The following is a 19,280-nucleotide window of genomic DNA, read 5'->3' on the forward strand; positions in this document are numbered from 1 at the left end:
ATAACTAACCGCTAACAGCAAGAGGACCAAACAAATGCCATGGGTGGGTTTAAAACTTTACAGACATAGACTGTAACAATACCAAGTACAAGAGCCGTACATAGCGGGACTCTCGCTGCTGTCTTGGATCCGCTTTGAACTGAACTCTCGCGGCTGTGTTGGAGCCACTATGGATTGAACTTTCACAGTATCATGTTAGACCCGCTCGACATCCATTGCTTTCGGTCCCCTGGAGGGGGGGGGTTGCCCACATCTGAGGTCCTCTCCAAGGTTTCTCATAGTCAGCATTGTCACTGACGTCCCACTGGATGTGAATTCTCCGAGCCCACTGGGTGTGAGTTTTCCTTGCCCTTTTGTGGGTTCTTCCGAGGATGTTGTAGTCGTAATGATTTGTGCTGTCCTTTGAGACATTTGTGATTTGGGGCTATATAAATAAACATTGATTGATTGATTGATTGATTGTCGATAACACAATGAATACATCAATATTTTTTATTATTACAAAATCTTTTGTCTCTTTTATTGTTCATAAACTCATGAAATATGTAACTGGACACAGAAAAACTTTAATTTTGACCAATATATGACCCTAGAACTACTTGGTAATGGACTGATAGCAAAATTTGATGTGTCACCTAAAACTTATATAAAGTATCAAACAACAGAAGAATAAGTGCGTATTACATTTTAACTAAAGTGTAGATAGAACATATTAAGAGAAAATAAGCAGATATTAACAGTAAATGAACAAGTAAATTAGTAATCCATCATAATTTTGCCAACATAATAGAATCTTTGCTTATTTATTACTAAAAGAGAAGTTGTTGAGTATGTTCACTCTTATTCAATGATAACATTATTATTTAATTGCATTAACAAACATATTTAATGTGTCATAAGATTTTCTGTTAAAATAAAAGCTAAAATGATGATTTTGTTGTGGTCCCCTTTATTTTGAAAAGTATCGAAAAACATTTTGGTGCCGTTACCAAAGTGTCGGTATCAGGACAACCGTACTATTGACCGATACAAACATTAGTCCGACATGATATCAGCAGGAATCATGCATACCTTCATTATTTAGTGGTGTGGAATGTTAGAAAAGGTTTGATCAAGTGAAATGAGTCCAACAGAGAACAACAGTAGGTATGAAAAGCACTAACATATTTAATATTAACAATCTGGAAAGGACTTACGCTGTCTATAAGTCAAAGTAGAGTGGTATTTTTGAAATAAATTTTTTGGAAACAGAGTAGTCACAATAGTTTATTGAGCTCATGACGTAGTAAGTGGGGGGATGCGTACATGTTTGTTACTGGATATCATTTTATATGCTGCTGCTTTAGAGACTTTGTATTTGTAAGTAATATTATTTTATATTTGTTTGCATTGACAAATGTGCAATATTGTTTAATTAAGGACACTTATGTCTATATCTAGATTGCACAAATCCAATACTAATTTTGCTTACCTGTATATCGAATCAGGACACTTCTAGTTAAGTTGTACCGAAATTTCAGGTTTTCTCACTACATTGTAATTTTTTCTCTTTTTGCTTTAATTCGTAGTAGTTTTGTTGGATTTTATTCAAACAATATTCTTCGGGCCAACAAACCTCGAGCTGCTGTCCGTAAATGGCCCCAGGGCCACATTTTGGACCCTATGATTTGGCCCTCTAACAGAATATTTGTATGTCCATGATTTCCTACAGAACTAATGACCAAGAGCGGGGGTGTCCAAACATTTTCTACTAAAGGTCGCTGACAAGAACATTCCAGAATGCTGTTGCTGCTTTTAAAAAACAACTCAAAGTAGGTCAAGGTATGCTAAACAAATTAAAGTATGTATAAACTAAAAAAAGCACTCAAAGAGCGCAGGGCCTATTTCACAATAGTAAAAAAGTCCTGAATCCAAACAATGGTCCAGATCATCCCTGAAATGTAATTAGTTGTTCCCTATCCCATTTCTGACATTCCCTGAAAGTTTAATCAAAATTTGCCAATAACTTTTTGAGCTATCAATAGTGTGATGAAATAAAGAGGAGAGTCAGTCATCCACTATCTTTGTCTTTGCGGGTGGAGGCGGGGGTTGCAAACACCGAAGATGAAGCTTGTAACGTAAACATACCGTAACGTAGTAGAACATATTTTCATGGTTTTGTTCGAAAGAACACCTCTGACATGTTAGAACTACATGAACCAGCTCAGGGAGTGGTCTCCTGCTGGTGCCCAGAGTCAGGATCAAATATGGTGAAGCGCATGCGTTTCAGTTTTATGCTCCTAGAATCTGGAATAATCTTCCAGAAGATGTGAGACAGACCACCACGTTGACAATGTTCAAATCCAGGCTAAAACACTTTTATTTACGTAATTGTGCATGTGACAACTGACAGTATTTCATCCACACTATTTAATTCGAAATTGAAATAATGATTGTTTATGGTTTTACTTTGAATTATGTACGAATTGTGCTCTTTAAATTAACTTGCCACATCAGCTCCAAAATGTGATCCCTTTTCCCATTTCAGACATTTTCTGAACGATAGATGAAAATTTGCCTTAAACTTTTTTTGTTATCTATAGCGATGTGAAAGAAATTAAGTGAATTCTCTTTTCTGTCTCCACTATCTTTGGCGTTGTTCACACTGCAGGTCAATTCCGATAATTTTTTTGCCCATATGCGACCTGAATTGGATTTTTTAAGTGTAATTACGAATTTTTAATATCCAACCCAGGAGTCTTTTTTACGTACATATGAATCAGATATATGCAGTGTGAACGCTCTCACGCTCTGGTGGTATTTATCCGACAAGAATGTCATCAAAAAGTGATAGGGGTCAAGTTTATTTGCCAAAATAGACGGTTACAAAATAGATAGTTGACAAGTGAGCAAAAAACAGGCGAAAATTAAATTTTTTAGCAACTCACGTCAAAGTTCCACCACTCCGACTGCTCACCGACGTGCTCTTTGTGAAAGTAAAATCTCCCGAAAACTGGACTGAAGCTCTACATGAAACAAGAATGGGAAATAATTCCACTTTCAAAGCTTCAACAATTAGTTTCCTCAGTTACCAAACGTTTATTGAGTGTTGTTAAAAGAAAAGGTGATGTAACACAGTGGTGAACATGCCCTTTCCCAACTACTTTGGCACGTGTTTCAGCCATGAAATTGTAAGTTAATTATTATTTGCAAAAAAAATAAAGTTTATGAGTTTGAACATCAAATATCTTGTCTTTGTAGTGCATTCAATTGAATATGGGTTGAAAAGGATTTGCAAATAATTGTATTTCGTTTATATTTACATCCAACCCAATTTCCCAACTCATATGGAAACGTGGTTAACTTAAACCGTGTATCTTGTAGTGTAGCTTGCTACAAATCACTGGGTTTAGCTTCCCCTGTTGCTTAGCTACATTTAATCTAGAGCTGGGCGTCAAACGTAAGGCCCGCAGTTTGGATCAGGCCCGCGAACAGGTTTTATCCGGCCCACAAGATGAGTTTGCTAAGTATCAAAACGAACCAAAATGTTTTAATGAAAGAAACTGCTGTTCTAAATGTGTCCACCAGATGTCGTAATAGCAATTCTTTGTATCGTTGTAGATGATGCTACATGTGTAAAAAGAATTTACCACATATTGTTAGTGCACCAGTCGAGGAAAATGAGCTAACTACATAAATAACTTCCTGTAAATTGATTTTGATATTATTTTTTTATCTCAGTAGATTGAAAATTAACACCAATGAGTAGATTGATTAACATCATCATATAATTTATTCAGAAAGTATAAATCACAACAAATGAAGATAGAATACTATCAACCGCAACATGTAAGTGTAAGAAAACAACATTATGATTTGTGCATTTTCAGAATATGCTTGTTCTATTTTTAAACAAAATATAATAATTTGAAGATGTCCTTATTTGGAAGTTATCGTGCCGTGATTTTACCAGTCCAGCCCACTTGGGAGTAGATTTTCTACATGTGGCCCCCGATCTAAAATAAGTTTGACACCCTTGATCTGGAGTAACTTATAGTTTAGTTTACAAAATTTTCTAAGTAGGTTGCCCATTACAGTGTAAATGACCATATAAGAAGACAGGATTTGACCCAAAAAATCAGAATTGGACATACGACCCTGCAGTGGGAACGTGCCTTTTGTCTCTGCAAAGCCGCTAAAACACGCACGCACGCACACACACACACACACACAGAAAAGTAAATAATCCAGATCAGGCCCAAAATGTAATGCTATGTTGCTAACTAATTAATACTGACAATCACATTAACCCCTGGCAAATGTAATTAAGTATTTCCGTCACCTTAAATTCCACTGACTGCACCATCAGTGTTTCATACACTCAAACATGGCCGTCTGACCAGGGCGCGCGCACAAAAGCAGGAAGTGGTTAATGTTGTAATCGCATTGCAGGGATCTGGGCTGACTATGTTCGCCTTATCTGAAGCCCCCGAAGCAACATTTCAGCGGCGTGACATCAGCAGCAGCTTCATTTTGTGTATGTGTGTGTGCGTTCGTGCGTGGGTGCATGCACTGCGTCAATCATCGCGGCCATATCAGCTTCACATTGGCTATTAGAGAAAATAAGGATTAGGAGCTGCGACCTGGCTCAAACCCAGCACACGTCTGTGAGCTTAGCGTCATTCCTCAAAGATAAACACACATTAGCGCACACAATGAACATACACAATGTTACACGTTAGGTCACTGGAAACGTTTTATAGTCGACGCATTCAGCAACTAACAACTTCACTGCAATGTATGCAAAGAAGTCCACTGTATAATCTTCAAGCCATGTACGGTACCTTTATTTACGGCTTTTAAAATGATATTCAATCCCAGTGGCTACTATAGTGAGGCTATTTGAATAAAATACTCAAGGCAAATCTGCATTCTTGTTTGCCGAAATTCTGGGAATTCGCAAATTTGTCTTGACTTATTCCACTTCCATATCAGGTATGATCGGATGGATAATGTGCCGTGGAACTGTACTTTCTTTACCAAATAGCTGTCCGTCAAGTGGCGAGAGTAGAAGAGCAGTGACCCTGAGGTAGGTCTTTAGCTCCCAGAAAAAGTTCCAAAACCATTTCCTAATCGCTGCCTTATTTCGTTTTACACAGGTGTCATATTCGACAAAACACCTTATGGCTGCCATTTTCAATGAAAAGCAATCAACGTTACTTCGCAACCATTGAGGCTAGACAAGGTGCCATATATGGACTTCTGAAGTCGAGTGGCACAATAAAATGTAAGGCAGGGATACATTCAAAACCTTAATGGTGTAGCACATAGGGGTGTCAAAAAATCGATTTTCGAATTAATCAATCAATTCATCAAAATGTTTTTTTTAAATAAAAAAAATACATATATATTTTTTATCTGTCTTGTCTAAAAACTCAGGCAAATCATAGTGTTGATGTAGATGCCTTTATCTGCTGTACAGATTTACTTTAGAAAAGAGAAATGTTGGCTATTTCTCTTTTTGCCTTATTTTACTTTATTAAATCTTTGGATAGAATTTTATTAAACAAAACCAGTTTTCCCCCATGTGAGGAGTGAGAGGAGTTTGGGGAAGCCATGGAAAACGACTACCGGACGGCTTCGAAGCGATTTTGGACCACCATCCACCGCCTCAGGAAGGGGAAGCAATGCACTGTCAACACCGTGTATGGTGCGGATGGTGTTCTGCTGACTTCGACTGCGGATGTTGTGGATCGGTGGAGGGAATACTTCGAAGACCTCCTCAATCCCACCAACACGTCCTTCTATGAGGAAGCGGTGCTTGGGGAATCTGTGGTGGGCTCTCTATTTCTGGGGCTGAGGTTGCTGAGGTAGTTAAAAAGCTCCTCGGCGGCAAGGCCCCAGGGTTGAATGAGATCCGCCCGGAGTTCCTTAAGGCTCTGGATGCTTTGGGGCTGTCTTGGTTGACAAGACTCTGCAACATCGTGGGGACATCGGGGGCGGTACCTCTGTATTGTCTGACCAGATGTGGTGGTCCCTCTCTTTAAGAAGGGGGAACGGAGGGTGTGTTCCAACTATCGTGGGATCACACTCCTCAGCCTTCCCGGTAAGGTTTATTCAGGTGTACTGGAGAGGAGGCTACGCCGGATAGTCGAACCTCGGATTTAGGAGGAACAGTGTGGTTTTCGTCCTGGTCGTGGAACTGTAGACCAGCTCTATACTCTCGGCAGGGTTCTTGAGGGTGCATGGGAGTTTGCCCAACCAGTCTACATGTGCTTTGTGGACTTGGAGAAGGCATTCGACCGTGTCCCTCGGGAAGTCCTGTGGGGAGTGCTCAGAGAGTATGGGGTATCGGACTGTGTTATTGTGGCGGTCCGCTCCCTGTATGATCAGTGCCAGAGCTTGGTCCGCATTGTCAGCAGTAGAATATAGCATATAGCAGTTAGCATTCCATGACCCACAATGCACTTCTGCTACGACCCTCCTCCGCTGAATTTTTATTGGTTGACGTGTATGTGATGATTGCTGACATTTTCTTCGTCTCACCCGCGAATTAGTTAAATAATATTGTTTGATATTTTACGGTAATGTGTTAATAATTTCACACATAAGTCGCTCCGGAGTATATGTCGCAAACTATGAAAAAAAATGCGACTTATAGTCCGAAAAATACGGTAACTTACAATGGCATTCTTTTTGTATGGTTTCAGTTTCACAAATCCTTCAGTAAATTCACCAAAATTTCACTGTGGTGTTATTGAGTCTATTTAGCTGATTGGAGAACTAGCTTCCTCAGCTACTAAGTCTATGACGAGGACTTCTGTTTAGTTTGATCATCCGTTTCACTGTCGTTTTACAGGCAATGTTTGAACACAGTTTAACATTTACAAAATGTTTCTGTGTCAATAACTAATTTTACAATATATATACCTGCGGCTTATTGTCGGGTGCGGCTAATATATGGAAATATTTTTTGCCCAGTGTGCTTCATAGTCCGGAAAATACGGTATGCTGCTACTTTGGCACTACATCGACAAAAAGGCGCCTTTTTTTGCTGTGACCTGCCTTGATATGTAAATGACGTCCCGCTTATGATTGGCTAAAATGTCCTTGCAAACAGAAATGTTATTTGATAAAGCACACATGTGGATGGAGATGTTTCAACACCTTATAAAAGCCCTATGAGACAATGATTTAGGGGTGTATCAATAAACGTTGATTGATTGATTGATTGATTGAAAAGCATCCATGCTCATGTATCCTAATTCTCTACCTGTGGTGACATTTCTCTCCCGAGTCTTTGGCGTTCTCACGTTGCTCGACACGAACGATGGCGTCGAAGCTCCGAGTTTCTTTTTCTCTTTCTCTATGTGCTTCACCAGGGCGGCGGCGATCTTGTCTCTTCTTCCTCCCACAGTTTTCTTGAGCAGTACGGCCTGGGCCTCGCGCAGACTGTCAAACACACAGCAATAAAACTGTTACACGGTTAAAAAACCACGCACACAGCGTCCTATTTAAGTGGTGGAAGATTTATTTGTCCTTCCTGCTCTTTCCTCAACCAAAATGCTTCAGATGGCGACAGCGGGCGGGAATTAGCGTAAAGTTTATTTGAGGACTTTCATAGAGATAAGGTCCATTAAACACGTCTAGAAAAAGTGTGGCTGTGGTTTAAGCCATTAGACATCAGACATAATTTCTTCTTCAACAGAAATAACATAAATCCTCCTGAGAAACAGCGTCCTTTGCAGTGGACATTTGTTTTTTTGGTCCATTTTTTGTGTCAGTTGCACATTTTGGTCAAAAACAAACCTGTTATGCACAATAGTATTTATTATTGTCAGGCCAATCATTAGTACTTGTGTGTTTCTAAGGCTGTCAATTTTTGGGCACCACACGATTCGATTCAATTCTTGGGGGGTAAGGATTCGATTCAGAATCAATTCTCGATTTAAAATCAATAATTTTTTAATAACATTGGGTGCCAGTTCCATGAGAAACTACATTTTAATTTTCCTGAGGGAACTCTCCTGAAGGAATCAATAAAGTACTATCTATCTATCTATTCGTCTATAAAATAGATACACAGCTCTGACAAACGTACATAAAAAAAACATGATTTCTTTAATAGAATTCTACTCAAACATTTACTGAAGTCAAATACAAATAAGGCAACAAGACAAGTATCCCAGACTTGAAGTGAAGTGAATTATATTTATATTTATAGCATTTTTCTCTAGTGCCTCAAAGCACTTTACATGATAAAACTTGTTATCTACATCTTTAAGTTACATTTAAACCTGTGTGGGTGGCACTTGGAGCAGGTGGCTAAAGCATCTTGCCCAAGAACATAACGGCTGTGACGAGGACGGTGGGAGCGGGAATCGAACCTGGAACCCTTAAGTTGCCACGCCGTCCCCAAAATCCTCCTTCTCCTTTGCCAAAGTAAAACTGTACAGGTGATATGGGCATCTACATCAATAATATGATTTTCCTTAATGGCAGGAAAATGACAGATTTTTTTTTAAATGTTTTAAAAATAAAATCTAAATAAATGTGTTTGGTTTTTTTTAATCAATTTTTTATTCTTTTTTTTAAATCATCTAAAAATCGTTACAAACAAGAATAGCGATTCATTCAAAAATATGATTTTTTTGGGACACCCCTATAATTTACTGATTTTATTGCTGGTTAAATGCTAATAGCTAGCATCTGCTCATACAGGTGCGTCCCAATTAATTCCAATATGAAACTAAACTGATTTCAGGAGTTCAGTTCAGACAAATAAAGCAATTAAAGGCTCAGAAAGTATATACAATAACAAATATTCAATATTAATTGAGATGTCGCTGTAAAATTGAAATTACATTCTGGTGCCCAAATTGAATTTTTAATAAAACCTAATTCTAAACATTGTCCTCTCACATCAATTTCTTGTAACGGTCAGAAGTGGTGTCCTGATTCAAATGTTTTACTTTTTGATACGATGTCGGTATTGGAGCATTGAGTATTGCACAATACTGACATTGATACAATACGATATCAGCAGTTAGCTTATACACTTTTATTATTTTGTAGTGTGAAATGCTGGAAAAGTTTTGATCAAGAGGAAAAGAGTCAATAGTAGGTATGAAAAACACTTACATATTTATCATTAACTGTCTGGAATTGAATTGGAGTGGTATTTTTTATTTTTTTAAACACCGAGTGGTCACAACAATTTATTGAGCTCATGACATTGTAAGTGGAGTGATGCGGACACGTTTGTTACTGTATACCCTCTAATTATTTGATACCTGTTTATATTGACAAATGTGCTGTTTTGGACTGCATTATTGTTCAGAGGACACTTACTACGTCTCTTTAGCTTGTGTGTTATTGTGTGCTTAGCTGTTGTGTAGCTGTTGGCTCCTTATAGCCTATTTTCTACCTTAAAAACTAAAATAGATGAAAAGACCAACATTGGGCGTTAATTGGAGGACATTTAGATGTTAGTTGGTTGTCCAGCTTTGCACAAGTAAACTGCAGGACTTGTATCAGACATTTGACATGCAAGCCCACATAATCCCATACTTTGCTGACATCCGATATCAATATGGGCTTGGGACACTCCTAAAAAATGAGTTTATAAATAAGTAGTTCAAAATAGAGAGTTGCTTTTCAGTGACTATTTGGAACAGGGGTGTCTAACGTACGGCCCGGGGACACTTTTGGTCCTCAGCTTTTTTGGGCCCATGGCAAATTGTGAAGATGAAATTAAATATTGACATATATGATTAAATATTCCATTAATTAACATTTGCTTTGTCATTTAAATCACCAAGCTAAGATGTGAATGTTTCTTCCATACATTTTAGCATATTGGGATTTACATTGGTTTTCTTTTAGCATCCTTTCATTTTTGTGTTTGTGGTCCTCGTTGTAAACATTGTGGACACACTTGCTGCAGAACAACACATTCATCATTTTTGTTTTGAGGGACACAAAGCAGGGTTTAGAAGCTGCGTTTGGTGATAAACAGGGAATTCTTCAAGCTCTTTTTCAAGTATTTTTATGTTCATTCCACACACACACAGCCTATCTTTGAGTCAACACAGAGCAGTTTTATCCTTCCTCAAGTAAAAAAATAGACCCTCAGGCTGCTCGAACTCCCACGGTCTGACCTGACTGAGGCCATAACCTGCGACCTCAACCAGGGGGGGAGCCTCCTGCTTGAGGCCGCGACAGGAGTTGACACTTCAACACTAAGATCTGGGAAAGTGGGAGTGTGTGTCCTTGTTTTTGCATCTCACAAAAGTGCTGCCACTCCTCACAGCAGTGATAGGGTTCAATGCAGGTCCGTCCAAAGTTTGGCCTGCGGGCCATTTGTGGCCCGCAGCTAATTTTTTAAACAGCATATGCCACATTCTAAAAATAATATTTAAACAGATACTAAAAAAGTGGAACAAAAGAGCTAAAAGGTGAAATGTAACAAGAAAAAGTTGCAATATTGACTCTAATAACACAAAGATGCCGTGCAGGCAGTTTTTGGCAGTCATTGCTCAAAAAACAGAGGGTGCATGGGAGTTTGCCCAACCAGTCTACATGTGCTTTGTGGACTTGGAGAAGGCATTCGACCGTGTCCCTCGGGAAGTCCTGTGGGGAGTGCTCAGAGAGTATGGGGTATCGGACTGTCTTATTGTGGCGGTCCGCTCCCTGTACGATCAGTGCCAGAGCTTGGTCCGCATTGCCGGCAGTAAGTCGAACACATTTCCAGTGAGGGTTGGACTCCGCCAAGGCTGTCCTTTGTCACTGATTCTGTTCATAACTTTTATGGACAGAATTTCTAGGCGCAGTCAAGGCGTTGAAGGGTTCCGGTTTGGTGATCGCAGGATTAGGTCTCTGCTTTTTGCAGATGATGTGGTCCTGATGGCTTCATCTGACCGGGATCTTCAGCTCTCACTGGATCGGTTTGCAGCTGAGTGCGAAGCGACCGGAATGAGAATCAGCACCTCCAAGTCCGAGTCCATGGTTCTCGCCCGGAAAAGGGTGGAATGCCATCTCCGGGTTGGGGAGGAGACCCTGCCCCAAGTGGAGGAGTTCAAGTACCTAGGAGTCTTGTTCACGAGTGAGGGAAGAGTGGATCGTGAGATCGACAGGCGGATCGGTGCGGCGTCTTCAGTAATGCGGACGTTGTACTGAACCGTTGTGGTGAAGAAGGAGCTGAGCCGGAAGGCAAAGCTCTCAATTTACCGGTCGATCTACGTTCCCATCCTCACCTACGGTCATGAGCTTTGGGTCATGACCGAAAGGATAAGATCACGGGTACCAGCGGCCGAAATGAGTTTCCTCCGCCGTGTGGCGGGGCTCTCCCTTAGAGATAGAGTGAGAAGCTCTGCCATCCGGGAGGAACTCAAAGTAAAGCCGCTGCTCCTTCACATCGAGAGGAGCCAGATGAGGTGGTTCGGGCATCTGGTCAGGATGCCACCCGAACGCCTCCCTAGGGAGGTGTTTAGGGCACGTCCAACCGGTAGGGGGGCAAAGGGAAGACCCAGGACACGTTGGGAAGAATATGTCTCCCGGCTGGCCTGGGAACGCCTCGGGATCCCCCGGGAAGAGCTAGACGAAGTGGCTGGGGAGAGGGAAGTCTGGGTTTCCCTTCTTAGGCTGTTGCCCCCGCGACCCAACCTCGGATAAGCGGAAGAAGATGGATGGATGGATGCTCAAAAAATAATAGATCAAAATCAATTATCCATCCATCCATCTTCTTCCGCTTATCCGAGGTCGGGTCGCGGGGGCAGCAGCCTAAGCAGGGAAGCCCAGACTTCCCTCTCCCCAGCCACTTAGTCCAGCTCTTCCCGGGGGATCCCGAGGCGTTCCCAGGCCAGCCGGGAGACATAGTCTTCCCAACGTGTCCTGGGTCTTCCCCGTGGCCTCCTACTGGTTGGACGTGCCCTAAACACCTCCCTCGGGAGGCGTTCGAGTGGCATCCTGACCAGATGCCCGAACCACCTCATCTGGCTCCTCTGGATGTGGAGGAGCAGCGGCTTTACTTTGAGCTCCTCCCGGATGACAGAGCTTCTCACCCTATCTCTAAGGGAGAGCCCCGCCACACGGCGGAGGAAACTCATTTCGGCCGCTTGTACCCGTGATCTTATCCTTTCGGTCATGACCCAAAACTCATGACCATAGGTGAGGATGGGAACGTAGATCGACCGGTAAATTGAGAGCTTTGCCTTCCGGCTCAGCTCCTTCTTCACCACAACGGATCGGTACAACGTCCGCATTACTGAAGACGCCGCACCGATCCGCCTGTCGATCTCACGATCCACTCTCGTGAACAAGACTCCTAGGTACTTGAACTCCTCCACTTGGGGCAGGGTCTCCTCCCCAACCCGGAGATGGCACTCCACCCTTTTCCACCCAAAATCAATTATTGACCTACTATTCAAGGCTCCAATTATTTCACATCAAATATTCCACATTGAAATATTTTCTTTTTTTTTTTTTCTTTTTTACAAAGTGCGCAAAACATTACAAAAATAATAAAAACTTATAATGACCAGATCGCTAGATCTGAAGTTAATCAAGATACTTAAGCGTTAAAAGTAATTTAAAAACTGTTTAACACTTTTATGAGGGGGTCTTTTTTTAAACTGTCATTACTTAATGACAGTTAATAATAAATTTAAATTATTGTTTATTGATCAATGTTTTATTGACCTTTCCAAAGCCCCAATTACTTCACATTAAAAGGTGCCATATATAGTAATGTGGCCAGAAAGGGTACAACAATCAGTCAAAATTCTGTAGTCCCCTCCCACTCTCCATGACTGAGAGATTGCCAGATACACAGCCGAATCCAGATCTTACTCCAAGGAACTTCAAATGGCAATAGACGAGTCCTACCCTTTAGGTTTCTCTTGTTTGTGCTTCTTGCAAGATGGTTTACTAAGTAATTATGCTACATTTTTCTGATGTCCATTAGCCAAATGTATTTGTAAAGTTACGCCGCAATATTTTCGTCGGGAGTTGGGACACATTGTAGGCATTACCCTGGACCACCATCAAAATAATTATATATAATAATATATATTATATTATATATGTCATAGGCCTACTTTGATGGCAAGCCAAGGCCAACAGTAAAATTACAGCCACATTTTGTTCAGCATAACTCCAAGTTGCATCCAATCTGACGCACTGCATTCTCTTCCATGTACGCACATCACCATCTTTCAGTGCAGAGTGCAATTTTATGAGCCAATGCACGTTACGCATAAATCATGTAGCTGACTGCCATTTCAATACGCAAACCAAAAAATCATTACATGTAATGCATTATATTGTGCCAAGCAAATACCACCCCATATATGCTTGATGCACATACAGTACCAGAAACCGCAATTAGCCGTGCTAATGTTGGAACGCATTTCCTCAGTGTATCAGCATATTGAGAAGGAAATAGGCACTGACACTACCCGAGATTACAGGGACGGCGTGGCGCGGTTGGGAGAGTGGCTATGCCAGCAACCTGAGGGTTCCTGGTTCGATCCCCACCTTCTACCAACCTCGTCACGTCCGTTATGTCCTTGAGTAAGACACTTCACCCTTGCTCCTGATGGGTCGTGGTTAGGGACTTGCTGCCATGCTCCCGCCATCAGTGTGTGAATGTGTGTGTGAATGGGTGAATGTAATAGTGTCAAAGCGCTTTGAGTAACTTGACGGTAGAAAAGCACTATGCAAGTATAACCCATTTACATTACCCATATCCACATAAGTTTTATATGTCGAAAATATATTTTGCCATGTCAGTTGGATGACGCATCGACATACAGGCTAACGGGCATATATTTCCCCCGTTAGCCTGTATGTTGGTGTGTCATTGACTGGGCTAGCATGCTAAGTAAGCATTACACTAATGTAATGGTGCTTCACTCCTAAGCATTCGTTGCACGAACATACTAGCTTTGTTAGACAAGATCATAGACTGTACTGGACAATACAGTTGCCATACCAAATGACCAATTCCATTTATTACAAGTAATAAGAAAACGTAAATGCCTGATTTACCTATCAAGGAGAAAATTAGCAAGTTTGGCGTCAGATGAAAACATCTTCTCTGCCTTCAATCGTCTCCATCTTTCAAAGGCATCCCCGATACAAATCCTTGTTTTGTTCCTGGCTTTGTCAAAAATAAGTTGAGAATCGTAAGGATGCATTTTAGATTTACTAAGGTCTGACACGTTTAGTAACTTAACCAGTGGCAGTAGCTCGACAAAGAGGGTGGTGCGTAACTGGCAAACTGGATGTGACACATTCCCAGACTTTCTAATTGGTCAAATTGTGAAGGGCGGGGCATCAAAATTAAAATAATAGCAATATTTCGGGGCTGTAAATCTAATTTTGAAATGAGCATAGCCCGGCTGACCTACCGTTATCAGTTATAAAGGTATTCGAAAAGAACATGATTTATTAATACCTTTAGACATATCAGGGCCAATTTAATGATAACTTAACACAAAATGACTACACCTTTAAATTGTTAGCACCTTTAAATATTCCACTTTGAAATATTTTTGGGGGAAAATATTGCATATTTTCTGTGTTTGCCATATACAAAACAAGGTTTTGTTTGACAAATAAAACGAAACATGAAAAATAAAAAAAAGTGACAATCAATAAATAAATCTGATGTTGATATGGAGACTTAAGCGTTGAAAGTAAGAAAAAAAAGTCGATTACCTTTTTTTACACACTAATGAGTGGGGGCCATTTTGGATCCCCGAGGAGATTAGTGGGATTTTTTTGTAACAGCCTTTATTATAAAAAACATCAATGAATTGAAATCAATGTTGTTATTAATTATGAAGTTATCTTAGGCTGCAATTACTCTACATCAAATATACCAGTTTGACATTTTTTTGAGGGAAAAATATTGCATATATCATGTGTTTACCATTAAAACGGGGTTTTGACAAAAAGGGCATAATACAGAAATAAACAACTTTATATCTATGGTTAGACCTAAAGTTGATCTTGAGATTTAAGCACTGAATTAAAAAAAATAATATATGACTAATGTTTAACATTTTTTTCAGCAAGAACATTCTGGGTCTTGCTGACCAAACTTGAGAGGAGCCCTAAAGGTAAAAAAAAAAAATATATATATATATATATATATATATACATACATGTATATATATGTGTACCCCGCCTTCCGCCAGATTGTAGCTGAGATAGGCACCAGCGCCCCTCGCGACCCCAAAGGGAATAAGCAGTAAAAAATGGATGGATGGATGGATATATATATATATATATATATATATATATATATATATATATATATATTGTATTGGTCTTGAAAATGGCCCCTCTGTACTTAAATTTTTCAGTGTGCGGCCTGTAGTGAAAACAGTTTGCACATCCCTGGTCTAAGGTGAGGAGCTCCACCTGCTGCTTCAATGCACAAACTGCAACAATTAGCGCTTCAAAAAGAGGCTGTGGGAAGACAGAAGGGGACACAATTTAAGTCTCACCTGAGAAAATTCTTCTTTGCTGCGACAGGCTTCATGTCCTCAATCTGTGACTGTCTGCTCTCTCTGCTGGAGTTTGGACGTTCCTCAGCGGAGAACTTGGCCTCCTTTACATCCTGCAGACTTCTTCTTTTGTCACCTTCAACTCCAGCTCCTAGGAGTCTCACATTCTCACCAACAGGAGGTGCTTCGGCAGAGAGTTGAAGATCTTTGACTCCTGGAGGAGCACCGGAGGAGGGCGGGATTAGGTGCTGGACAGGGGCTATGTTTGAGATGTAGGAAGCGACGCTGGATGGTGACGTCGTTGCCTTCGTAACCAAACACTGACGTTTTGGACATGAGGCAGTGCCACGGCAACCAGGGAGACACCTCCCTGCAGGAGGAGAGGAGTAGAAGAAAAGGTGAGTAATAAAGTGGAACGCTGTGATTCAGGGATTGGCCTTTAGGGGGCAGTGGTGTTTGCCTGCCAGACAGACCAAGAGAGGAATTCGCACTGAAGTGATAAAGTGCTGATTTTTTTGCCTCATTAGACTCAGTTGACATGACAATATTTGATCTAAGCCCATTTTGAACTGAACAGGAAGTCACTGTGTAAATAAACGTTACTTATGTTGGGATTACAGATAAGGAAGTTACCAACACTACAACATACACTGAAAGTTTTTCCTTTAAATCCCCCTCTGTTATGGATGGTTATGGAGACTAACTCAACTAAACCAGTATCTCTTAGAGCTCTGGTTCACTCTGCCATCCACTCTTCTACTTCCTTTTTACGAAAAATCCATTCGTAAAAACCTCATTCAGAATTTGGGTTCCGTTTCAGCGCTAGTTTGGCTTACAGACTATATCTCGTCTTGCACCCATCACTGCTAATCATGCTTTCCCTCCCTCTCTTGTCGATAGTGCCTTTTTAGGTTGGGGATAAACAACATTAAATATGTATACATTGACAACACTTTTGCCTCTTTGCAGCAACTTTGTGATGCATTTTCTAGATATGTACAGATCCGCAGTTTTGTTCGTAATACTTTTCTCAGGTTTCCAAACTAACACAGCTTTAGTTGCTTTTTTGACTTTAAATGACACATTTCCAAATACATTTTTCATCTACGCCCGGTAGAGATGCGCGGATAGGCAATTATATAATCCGCAACCGCATCACCAAAGTCGTCATCCACCCGCCGTCCACCCGAACCAACATTTTATCAGAACCGCAACCGCCCCCCACCCGCCCGCTGAAATACATCAGAGGTCGGCCACCTTTACCACTCACAGACCTATTTAAATTCGTTTTACAGAGTAATGAAGATAATGGGAGCCGCTAACGTTCTCGCGAATATCAAATGGCATTTATCCTGATGACAAGAATATGGGTGTGCTGTGAAGCCTTTGCCTTTGACTCCTTCAACAACATGTACAAACCGATTGTTAGTCCGGCAACATGTGTGCAGCTTCCGCAATCACACGTACAAGATTGAAAGGCATACTGGGTGATACAGAGTACACTGATGTTTGTGATATAAACAATTTTAACACTCTTACTATTATGCGCCACGCTGTGAAGCCACACCAAACAAGATTGACAAACACATTTCAAGAGAACATCCTCACAGTAACACAACATAAACGCAACACAACAAATGTAGAGTTCTTATATCTGTCAGTAAAGTCGCAATGAAAGCACTAATACATACCGGTGTAGTGAGTCCTACTGAACCTTGTGTGAGGAGACGCTGCTCCGTTGTTGATTTAAGTAAAGTCTGAATGTCATTAAAACCGTTAGCTCCATCTTTTGACACTTCTTCCACTCCCGTCTATGCACGCTACACTGCTACAACAAAAAGGACGGAGAAAAGACGCTGTCGAAGGTGAGCCACGTCAATATGACCGCCCACAACACGGCGCATCCTGAAGCGACTGTCAGAAAGCGGCTTGAAGATGATCTGTAAAACATCATCTTTGCGGATTGGGGACGGCGTGGCAAAGTTGCTAGAGTGGCTGTGCCAGCAATCTGAGGGTTACTGGTTCAATCCCCACCTTCTACCATACTAGTCACATCCGTTGTGTCCTTGGGCATGACACTTCACCCATGCTCCTGATGGGTCCTGGTGAGCGCTTTGCATGGCAGCTCCCGCCGTCAGTGGGTGAATGTGTGTGTGTGAATGGGCGAATGTAGAAATACGGTCAAAGCGCTTAGGGCTCCTTAAAAAGGGGTAGAAAAGCGCTATACAAGTACAACCCATTTACCATTACCTATGCAACATTTTGACCAAAGAACCACTATCACATGTTATGTAGACCACAAGGAAGTGTTTTCAATTTAGAAAAAATATATAAAAATATGACCCATTTAATGCGCCCTATAATTGGGTGCGCCTTTTGTATTAAAATAGACCTGACTCGACCCACTCATCGGCAGTGCCTCTTATAATCCGGTGCGCCCTATGGTCCGGAAAATCCCGTACTTTGTCTTTGGTAACTGCCGAAAAGATAGAACCGAATCCTCTAAGCGGACTATTTTGGGTAGCCTTTCTGTCATCTTCTCTTAGCAAATCCATAAAGAACTTGCTAGCATTCACTACTTTGTTGGCTAGAAAACTCATTGTGCTAAATTGGAAGGCTGCAGCTCCTTCCTGCCACACCTGCTGGATTATCTTTAAACTGTAAAAAATAGTTATACAATGGATGGTTGTTCTGTGAAGTTCCAGGAAGTATGGGGTTGTTTCCTAAAATATGTAAAAGAGACTGATCTCAAATTTAACGCTGATTGAAAAGTGATTGAAAGGTAGATAATTGATGAGCCTTTTGGCTGCTTTTGTGTATTGCTGCACCGCGTTGGGTACACTCAAGAGTGCAGCTGTATGTGGCTTCATGTCAATATTTGCCTGATTTATGTTTTTTTATTTTATATATCCTTTTAGTGGGTGACTTGTTAGGGGGAGGAAAAAGGAACATTTGACACGTGTTTAATTGTATTTCTGTAATGTATATGTCAAAAATTTAATAAATAAAGACAAAAAAATTGGCACAAATTTGAGATCAACTTAAACAGGCACTTTTTAATGATAATAACACCACCAATGTGGGCAGAGACTAAAAGAGTTGTTTCACATAGACCAAGGGTGTTCAAAGTGTGGCCTGGGGTCTATTTATGGCCCATACAGTAGCTTAATAAAATAAACTGTAAGAACAAAAACCTAAACTATTTAATGTTATTTGAAAAAGCTAAAATGTTGATACGAATAATAACATGAATACACTTTGCCACTCATAACACAAAGCCTACTCATAGTTTTGTCTTTAAATGTACTTAATCTACAATGCGTTTTTGCAGAGGGGTGGGGGGTTGACTTTTTAGTATGTGGCACTAGACAAAGTTTGGACACCCCTGACATAAACTGTACCAGCATCAATGTGCACTTTATGTGTCTATACACTGTAATTAATACACACAGTGTGTGTGTGTGTGTGTGTGTGTGTGTGTGTGTGCGTACGTGCGTGTGTGTGTGTCAGCAGGCCAGTGACTGAAGTGTGTTTTGGCAGACAGGTTGTTATACCTAACGAGGTGTACTTTAGTTTTATTTTTGTTGTTTTAATGTCACATCAAATAAAATAAAACCAGCACTGTGTACACACACACAGACACACGCAAACTTTTCCAATGAGCGAAAGCCTAAATGAAGAAAACAGGCGTTTTGGAAGTCAATACTCACGTTTGATACACCTGTTGGTTCTGATCCATCGCACCTGACAACACCTGTCTGCACATGCACCTGACCTAGAGACACA

General features: G+C 40.8%; 1 protein-coding gene across 7 annotated transcripts in view; it reads right to left on the reverse strand.

The window, feature by feature from the left end:
• The window catches only part of LOC133537445 (latent-transforming growth factor beta-binding protein 4-like), a 108,645-nt gene that overhangs the window by 54,400 nt on the left and 34,965 nt on the right, over positions 1–19,280 (reverse strand). For 6 of the 7 annotated variants that reach the window (XM_061878452.1, XM_061878457.1, XM_061878455.1 and 3 more), the window contains 3 exons: positions 19,205–19,269; positions 15,495–15,864; positions 7,253–7,431 (listed from right to left, as the gene is read on the reverse strand). In XM_061878452.1, the coding sequence (XP_061734436.1) occupies positions 7,253–7,431; positions 15,495–15,864; positions 19,205–19,269 (614 nt within the window). The remainder of the gene's footprint in view (positions 1–7,252; positions 7,432–15,494; positions 15,865–19,204; positions 19,270–19,280) is intronic. The other variant, XM_061878458.1, reaches the window with a different exon arrangement.

Source organism: Nerophis ophidion, linkage group LG18 (genome assembly GCF_033978795.1).
Source record: "Nerophis ophidion isolate RoL-2023_Sa linkage group LG18, RoL_Noph_v1.0, whole genome shotgun sequence".
Lineage (NCBI taxonomy): Eukaryota > Metazoa > Chordata > Actinopteri > Syngnathiformes > Syngnathidae > Nerophis > Nerophis ophidion.